This window comes from Cololabis saira, chromosome 24 (assembly GCF_033807715.1).
Source record: "Cololabis saira isolate AMF1-May2022 chromosome 24, fColSai1.1, whole genome shotgun sequence".
Lineage (NCBI taxonomy): Eukaryota > Metazoa > Chordata > Actinopteri > Beloniformes > Belonidae > Cololabis > Cololabis saira.
Window position 1 is genome coordinate 19,204,013 of NC_084610.1, and position 9,946 is coordinate 19,213,958.

At 38.3% G+C, this 9,946-nt stretch overlaps 1 protein-coding gene across 1 annotated transcript; it reads left to right on the forward strand.

The window, feature by feature from the left end:
* The first annotated feature begins 64 nt into the window (after nt 1-64).
* On the forward strand, nt 65-8,697 carry nufip1 (nuclear FMR1 interacting protein 1). The gene is made up of 10 exons (XM_061715373.1): nt 65-197; nt 1,784-1,875; nt 2,001-2,105; nt 2,201-2,263; nt 2,344-2,420; nt 2,552-2,644; nt 3,153-3,343; nt 3,604-3,726; nt 6,584-6,861; nt 8,210-8,697. Exons 1-10 carry the CDS (start codon nt 65-67, stop codon nt 8,651-8,653), a joined length of 1,599 nt encoding a protein of 532 aa, XP_061571357.1. The 3' UTR covers nt 8,654-8,697.
* The last annotated feature ends 1,249 nt before the right edge of the window (nt 8,698-9,946 follow it).

A 9,946-nucleotide genomic window follows, 5' to 3' on the forward strand; every position in this document is an offset into this window, starting at 1 on the left:
CCAGCACCAGCAGAACCAGTACCAGAACCAGCAGCAGCCCCGCTCCAGCAGCTTCCACCCCAGCATGTGGTCGTGGGGAGGGACCCCCACCCAGCACAACTCCGGCTGGGACTTGGGCTCCGACCCGGGCTGGAACCCCGGGACCGCAGGGAGGGTTGATTTCTCAGCTGGAAACTGTGGATACAGTCAAACACACGGTGAGTTCTGGAACTCATTCTTCTTCATACAGGACTGTCTCAGAAAATTAGAATATTGTGAAAAAGTCCTTTTATTTTCTGTAATGCAATTTAAAAAAAAAAATAAAAATAAAAAAAAAAATAAAATAATGTCATACATTCTGGATTCATTACAAATCAACTGAAATATTGCAAGCCTTTTATTATTTTAATATTGCTGATTTTGGCTTAAAGTTTAAGATTAAGATTCCCAGAATATTCAAATTTTTAGGATAGGATAGGATATTTGAGTTTTCTTAAGCTGTAAGCCATGATCAGCAATATTAAAATAATAAAAGGCTTGCAATATTTCAGTTGATTTTTAATGAATCCAGAATGTATGACATTTTTGCATTACAGAAAATAAATGACCTTATCACAATATTCTAATTTTCTGAGACAGTCCTGTACATCCGTTTCAGGGATTGTCAACCGGTGGTCCGCGGGCCTCTGGTGGTCCGTGAAATTGTAAATGGAAAACAATCATTTAAAAAATATATATTTATTTAGACTCAATTTATTTTCCATTTACTATTCAATTTTGTGAATAATTTACCCATCCAAATGATGTCAAATGAGTGAGTGAACGTTGTAATATTATAAGTCCTCTTGTCTTCCTATTGTTCATTTTTATTGGCTGTTTTTTGTTTTTTTTTTAATAGCAAAAGGCGCAAATAAAAATATACACTGATGCTAGTAAATATCCTATATAGGCCCATACTCTTATTTAAAAGCAAGGTGCAAAATAAAACAAACATCTCCAAAAGCAGTGGTCCCCAAGTTGCTTCTTGGTTATAATGGTGGTCCCTGGGACAAAACCAGTTGAAAACCTCTGGTTTATAACGTTGATCTTCTCAGGCTGCAGTAGACCTGCCTCGATCACACTTCATTTTTACAAGAATCTTTTTCACCTTAGGTGAATGGGTAGATTTGTATATATTTATGTACAGAAATGGGCAGCTATGTGTGTATGTAGATATAGAGCAGATAGAGTTAGCGATAGTATGGTGTAAATAAGTATATTTATATAAAAATGTATATGTGTGTACAAGTATATAGAAATAGAAATCGATATGGAATTAGGGGTATTGTCCTCTCTTGGCTGGAAAGCTATCTAGATAAAAAAACACAATTTGTTAGCCTTTGCGGAGTCGAGTCGGAACCCTTACAAATAACATTTGGAGATCCTCAAGGCTCTGTACTAGGGCCAAAATTATTTATCTTATACATTAACGATATATGTAAAGCCCTACAAAACATGCAGTGTGTTCTATTTGCAGACGACACAAGCCTGTACTCATCTGGTACAGATCTTGAGCAGCTCCTGCATGTAGTACAGAAGGACCTCAACATACTGAATAAATGGTTTAAAATAAACAAGTTTACACTTCTTCCTACTCCTTTTTGCACCTGTAAATTAAGATATTAAGTGTTAAAGGATGAAATTCTTTGTATTTTTTTTGTTTTGTTTTCTTCTTTTTTAATTGTTGTCTTTTTACATGTACAAAATAAATCAAATCAATCAATCAATCATTCAAAGGCAATGATTTGATCTGTGATCTATACAGGTCACATCCAAACGTTTGGTCACGAATGGTACCAAGGTGGACATCAAGGCAGAAGACAAAACTATGGACCCCCGAACAAACATGGGAGAAAGGTGACTGGACATAGATGACAAATTGTATTTGTATTGATGATAAATGCAGCAATTCAATTTTATTTATATAGCGTCTAATACAACAAAACAGCAATCACATGATCTTATTTGTATTGGACCCACAGCAGAAGAACAGGAAAGAGCCAGAGTATTCTCATTTCTGTGATACTTGTGACCGGGGCTTCAAAGACCAGGACAAGTATAATGAACATGTTTATCAGCATGTCAAGGTATTTTTCTTATTTTGATTCAGGCTATTTGTATTTATGTTGTTTAATTTTTTCATTCCTAACGCTTTTCTGCCTTTATCAAACGTCATCTTCAGTGTTCTGTGCCCGACTGCACCTTCATGGCTCATGAAAAATTAGTCGCCATTCACTGGAAAAATGTAAGTCACTTTGCACTTCGACTTTAAACTTCTCAAGTTGTCCCTTTTCTGATCTAAGTGCTTTATTTCCTGACTTATAGAACCATGCACCAGGAGCCAAAAGAATCAAGCTGGACACGGCTGAAGAGATCGCTAAATGGAGAGAAGAGAGGCGCAAGTGAGTTTGGGGATTGTATTAAACAGCGTGGCAACAGTGATGATTTCTTCCTGGATTATTGATCTAATTTTGCTGTTTTGCTATTCAAATATGCTGCTGGTATCTGATTGGACCCTGAACTGCCTTTGCAGAAACTATCCAACGCTTCAAAATATTGAGATGAAGAAACAACGCATGGAGGTGCGGGAGAAGACCGGCGGTGTTCTTGAAACAGCTCAGTTTGGGTAAGTTTATCAGTCTCACAGAGACATTCTTTATCTTTCTGCAGCTTTAAATGATTCTGATTGCAACCAGAACCAAAAGTTATTTGCATTCAGTTGGTGTTAAGTAAATCTAACACAAAATAACTTCTCCAGTTATTGTATTAACTGACTGTTTGTGTGAGAGTAGACATTGTGTTCAGATCCATTTTACCCAAAATACATTTGGAGATTCACTTGCAATTTTTGTTTTAATGTTAACTGAGTGTGAAAATCTCAGCACAATATATTATACAATGCTTTATACCTAATATGAACCAAGTGGTGCCACAAAAAAAAAAAAAAAAAAAAATCTTGCGGGCGGGGCCTGCTGCCTCAGGATCCCCATTGTGCCCCGGGCCGGGGAAATACCGTCCCCCCAGGCCCCCCTGAAGCCCCGCCCCTGCATACAGAAGAACTTTATTCCCTTTCTTTTCTAGGAATATTCTGGTCATTATGCTTCAGCATCCAGTAGTAATATATTTATTTGCAGACATATGAGGGGCAGAGGTCGAGGGCGAGGGCGAGGCCGAGGTCAGCAGTGGCGTAACCAGGGGTTCAGGGAGCAGCAGCCACCGGGTCCCCACCCTTCTGACCACAGAAACGCCACAGAGAAACCGGAATCCTCCACACCTCTCTCCAAGGTCGGGGATCCACTAGGAATACTGGTCAGCAGTGACCATGGTGAGTGAGGAGGGGGGACTTCAGTCTCTTTTTTTTTTCTTCTCTCTCTTCTCTTGTCTGCATATATATGAATGGTTAATACCATGTTGCATTTTTAATATATAATATATATCATGTATATTCTAAGATAAGATTATCCTTTATTTTCTCCCTCAGTGGGGAAACTTACTTTCATGGCAGCAGTACACTTAGCACACTTGTACTTCAGTCTCTTCATCAGAGAAACGTGTGCAATAACACCTGTCCTGATCCGATTCCAGATTCTGACAGAGAGGATGCAGGTGAGCTGGTGGTTCCGCTCAAACAGATGAGTTCAGGCCTGGCCTCCCTGGTGGCCAGCTACGGATCGCTGAGCGACAGCGAGAGTGGCGAGGAGCCAGAAGGTGAGCTGATTGAGATCCTCTACATAATCTGTGTACTTAAGGTTTTACTGGGTTTATGATAAATTCCACTAGATTCAAGGGTTTGGCCGTTTCTAGTTTTTTTTTACTCAAACCAGCTGCATTTATGATAAATGAGTGATGTTGCCCTCATTCTTATTAATGTTATTGAAATATTACGTGTATTACTCCAGGTGTGATAGAGAAAATAACAAAAGATAGTAGTAATAATCAGGATTTCTTATTCAGTTTATGCTTGATCGGAGCAGCCAAATCAAAAAATAATTAAAACTGCAAGCAGTGATGAACGGGCCCTCACACCCTTGTGCACGTTCAGGCTGCAGTGGAACCGCTTGTATGACTTGCATGTAGATTCTTCAGGCCTGGACATTTAGGGTGACACCAGCCACGACTCTATATCTAACCATTCAAAAGTTATTGCAGAAAAAAGGACCTATCACATATCGACCAATCAGAAAAAGGGGCGTGGCTAATTTGCACCAATTAAGGTGAAGGAGTCAAAACCCAGTCAGATGACACCACCCACGACTGTATGTCAAACCATTGAAAAGTGAAAAAGGACTATCAAATATGGACCAATCAGATGAAGGGGGGGGGGGGGGGGGGGGGGGGGGCTTTTTGGCGTCTAGCGTCGCCACGGTAACGCTTTTGACTGAGAAAAGTAATGCACATCGTCGCAGGATTGAGACGCACATTTTGATGTATAACACACCTGGGTGCACGTTACGATTCGGGCGAAGAAGTGGCCAAAGAAATGGCATAAATTGCGCCAAAATTACATGATTAATTCAAAATGGTCGACTTCCTGTTCGGTTTCGGCCATGGCGCCAAGAGACCTTTCTTTAAGTTGCGACATGATACAGGTGTGTACCGATTTTCGTGCATGTACGTCAAACCGTATTGTGGGGCTTGAGGCACAAAGTTTTCTAGGGGGCGCTGTTGAGCCATTAGGCCACGCCCATTAATGCAAACTATTAAATATCACATTTTTCGCCAGGCCTGGCTTGGTGCAAAATCTGGTGACTTGGGGCACGTTTAGGGGGCAAAAAGGCCCTAATTTCGTTGGAAAAAAAAAAGTTTTTCCTACTGATACAATAGGGCCTTAATAAGGCCCTATTGCTCGGGCCCTAATAATCAAATACTGTGATTTAATGAAAAGTTGTGAAAATATTGTAAAATAGCGTGATGCAGTCCAGCTCTACCACATTGTTGAGTCCCAGAGCTGAATGTTTTTCCTGGCGAGCTCCGTTACAAACGCAGGACACAAGTGACCCCTGTCTCCCCCCTCCTTCAAACACAGTTATGAAATTGTGTTTGTTTTGTTGACCATCAGGACTTTGAGCAAGTTACAGATCCGTGCATTCCTGTGGTATCAAGCAATCCCTTCAAAAACACACACTTGCCCCTTTTATATAAAGCATGTGCACTTCAGGGGACAGCGTTGAGTTAAGTTTTCAGCTCCTAAAATAGAATAAAATAAATGTCAGTTCAGTTCACTGGGATGTCCAGGGAAGCGGCTAATGTGCAAATAAGCTACATTAAGGTCAAGTTCACTGAATCACAGACAACGACAATATCTGAACATAAACGGTAGAGAAGTTGAGTAGCAATCAGAAAATATTCACATTTCTTTCCACAGATAATTACATTGGGAGTGTCCAATTCTATTGTTTTGAAACAATTTTCGAAATACACTATTACATTTTTTTTTTCGAACATGCATGTTAAAAAAAAGAATACAAAAAGTAAAAAAACAGATATATGTATATATATATATATCTGTTTTTTTTTTCCCACGGATCCACCAACATGTTCCAAACGGAGTAGGATTGAAGTAAACACTTATCGAGTCCTAGCCCTGAATCTTACATACATTCTTACATATAACAAGAGTTTCAATAAACTTACTTATAAAACACACATAATCAAACACCCCTACTTTAATAACTTTTAGATATAGTGATATAATACTCAATTATATGTATATATAAATATAGTCCAAAGCAAACAACAAGAAAACAAAACAAACGTCCATCATTTAGTTGTGCTACTATGTACAGTATGTATTGTATGTATAAGTAATTATAATGTATAGTATTACATTATCATTACTTTACAATAATACTACAATATATACTGGTTCATATATTTAGGCAACGCAAGTTTATTTACCGTATATAGCACAATTCAACACAAGGTAATTCAAAGTGCTTTACATCAACATTAAAAGCGGCACGACACAATTAAAGAGTAAATAACAAATGAAATTAAGTTATGAGAAAAGAAGGTAAAATAATAAAAAGCACAAGTTGCTGAAAACTAAGGGCAGTAGAGTACAGCAGGTAAGTATTTAATTTAGGAGTAGCTTCAGTAAACTAATGTTTTTAGGCCTGATTTAAAGGAGCTGACAGTTGGAGCAGACCTCAGGTCTACAGGAAGTTTGTTCCATATTTACCCCCAATTATATACATAAAATTAACTATAAATCTATATATCAACATATCTACATATAACTATAAATCAATATATATTAATAGAGATATAGATATATAAATACTGTACGTATAATATAACTCAATATGTTTGTATACATACCTACATATAACATATCCATAATGTTCGTTTGCGCTACAGAAACCGGAGATAAACACCGGCTCTATGGGCCACAAGGCTCGAAAAGGACATACTATCCATAATATAAATCTATATATCTACATATATTAATTTTAGTATTTTACTCTGAAACTAGTTTCTTCTCCCACAGTTAGGAAGTCACATGTTTTATTCTTATACGTGCGAACTAGAGGAACGACTGCACAGCTCTTTCCTCTCGTTGCAGCCGCCCCCATCCAGAGAGCCAGAGAGCTGGTCCAGCAGAACCAGGCCGTCCTCAGCAGGACAGCACCGCCGTCTCAGGGCTGGGGACACCCTGGAGCTGCCGAGACATCCACACAGGCTCAGAGAGGTCCCTGTCCCAACTCCGGCTACGAGATGCAGAAAAACGGAAGAGGGAGAGGGAGAGGCCGAGGACGAGGAAGAGGAAGAGGCAGAGGCAGAGGAAGGGGAGGAAGAGGCCATGACCAGCTGCAGACAATTCGCCCTACTTTACTAGAAATGGTAGGAGAAAAACAAGTAGGGCTGGGGATCGATTCAAATGTCAAGAATCAATTCGATTCCGATTCTTAAGATTCAGAATCGATTATCAAGATTCATTTCCAATATTGATTTGGGTTAGTGTTATTAAAACAGTTTTTTCAGCTGTTGCATGAATTATATGACTGTAGTTATGCAACATATTAATAATAATAATAATAATAATAATTCATTTTATTTAGCGGCGCCTTTCAAGTCACCCAAGGTCACCTTACAGAATAAAAACAAGACCATAAAATACAGGAAATACAACAGAAATACAATAGAAATTATAATACATACACACATACACAATACATACAATAGACAACCGAGTAGCAACAGTACAGATAACGCAACAGTATGGTGGGAAGTAGTGTGTGGTGACCGGTCAAAGTGAATGGGCAAGTTTAAACAGGTCATACTAGTATTATATTGAGATTCAACAGCAGTATTGGCAGCTACTGATGCTTTAAGGACCAATCAGCTCCCAGAATGCTGATAGAACTGCTTTCAGAAACATCGTGGGTCAGAATTACCAAACAGATCCACGGCAGCAAACAGAGGAACTATGAAATCGCTTTTATTTTTTCCCACATTCCGTTTTAATTTTTTTAATTTTTGGTCTATTTCGGTTTTTAATTTTTGATAATTTGGTTTTTAGCATTTTATGCAAATGTAATCCCAAGACATATATATATATAAAGTAATGAAATATAGACAATTTATGCAATTATTACTGAAAACTTTAATGTTTTCAGACCTTTAAACATATTTAAAGGCAAAAACATGTTTATTCTCATTTCCAACAAAACATTCCTTTTTTTGGCATAAACCAAAAAAATAGCAAAAGTTGTAATGTAATGATGAAAAAAACCATCTTTAGACATACAAATCGATTTTTAGGAATTAATATGAGAATCGATTGAGAATAGGGCTGTGCGATTAATCGATTTTAAATCTAAATCGGATTTATTAATCACAATCGATGTTAAAAAAAGGAAAATCGATTTTCCTTTTTTGCAGCTGGCTGCATTACAGACAGAGCTCGTCTAGTCATCTTTGTTTGATCAAGAAAATTGTAAATGTTGTCACTTTACTAAACTCAAGGAGGATTTACAGTATCTTTCAATTGCACTTCATTCCCAATAGGGAAATTGGTTTGCTATTTTTCTTTAAAAATAAAGATAAAATATTTGAAACAATTTATTCCATTGTCTTTTGTAGTTTTACCAAAAAAATTGAAATCGAAATCGAAAATCGAGTAAACCAGTCTAGATGAGCTGATGATTTTTCTCGGACTTCTGACCGTGTTTTCCTCTCTGTTGTGTAGTTACTGGCCCCGGATATTCGACATGAGAGGAACATCCTCCTGCAGTGTGTCCGCTACGTTGTCCACAGCGGCTTCTTCGGGCTGGACAGCAGAGCGCAGGACGGGACATCCCAGAAAGTAATCCGCGTGTCCCAGTCTCCCCCCAGTGGTGGGGAAGGACATCCATCCCTGAGCGGTACCAGAGCAACACAAGATGAGACTCTGGAAGGTTCAGAAAGGAGTAAAGCTGTTGCTGACGGGGGTCAGAGTTCACCGACGGACCACGTCTGTCCAGAACTGTCTCATGCTCCTGGTGGAGACTCTGCACTGAAAGCAGAGGACGCTGCTGCAGAGCCGGCTGCCAAAGAGGCCCGCAGTCCTGATTTAACCGGCACAGACGGAACCAAACCTGCTTCTAGTGTGTACAGTGACGACATATGGGAGTGTGATGGAGCTGCGTTCTGAAATAATCAGAAACAACTACAAGCTTCCATCTCGTTTGGTTGTAAAACTTAGACGTATGATTCTAACGTTTTTTTGAATTTTTTTTCTTAAATCAGCTTTTTGTAAAAGCTGGACTTGTCATGTTAAATTTTTTTCTTTTTTTTCTTTTTGTAAAATAAAATAGAAAATATTGACAAGAAAACATTTTAATGGGTTTTTTTATGGAGCGTGTGCAAATCTACAAGAAGCATGTTTTCACCTTTTTTTTTTTTTTTTTGTTATTTCTGCAACATAATCACCAATTAGATTGTCTTGGAGATTGAAGATTTTATGTATCGGGGTTAGATCTTTGGTTTTCTTTGGGGTTTTCCCTTTAGCGGCCCCCCCAGCAGGTCACCTGTTTCCATCTCACACTCAATTCTGCACATTTTCTTCAATGCATAAACTTAACTGCCAATTATCATCTACAAATATCCTCTTTTTTTTATAACTGTCCAGTTTAGCATTTTCAATTGTTTTCATCATGAGTTAACTTCCCTCTTCTAGTTCCAATGAGCCTGCTGATTTTATCTTCCACTGCTGTTTCAGTGAGCTTTAGTTCCCCCTTTTGGTCAGAATCCTCCATAGCAACGTGTCATTCCATCATATATAAGCAATATGCACAAACGGTATGAAACCACAGCCCGTTTCCAATATGGATCAACTTCTATCAATCTTTTCATGTTCATTGACTGACACTGTAGATATTCAAAGTTAAAAATTAGAATATTGTGATAAAGTTTTTTATTTTCTGTAATGCAATTTAAAAAAAAAAACAAAATATACATTCTGGATTCATTACAAATCAACTGAAATATTGCAAGCCTTTTATTATTTTAATATTGGTGATTATAGTTTACAGTTTAAGATTAAGATTCCCAGAATATTCAAATTTTTTTAGATAGGATATTTGAGTTTTCTTAAGCTGTAAGCCATGATCAGCAATATTAAGATAATAAAAGGCTTGCAATATTTCAGTTGATTTGTAATGAATCCAGAATGTATGACATTTTTGTTTTTGTAATTGCATTACAGAAAATCACAATATTCTAATTTTCTGAGACAGTCCTGTGTATGGCATTTCGGACGCACCGCATGTTAACCATTCCGTTTGCCATGTTGTGGCAACAGCTGCTCCGCCCGCCTGGACCTGCCGGATACATAAAACAAACATACACCGTTCTGCCAGCGGCTGCCGTGGTTGCCATGGAAACCACCTGGCGCACAAGTCCGTGTATCCAGGTAGCGACGGTGAAGTTGACCGACGCTATGCGA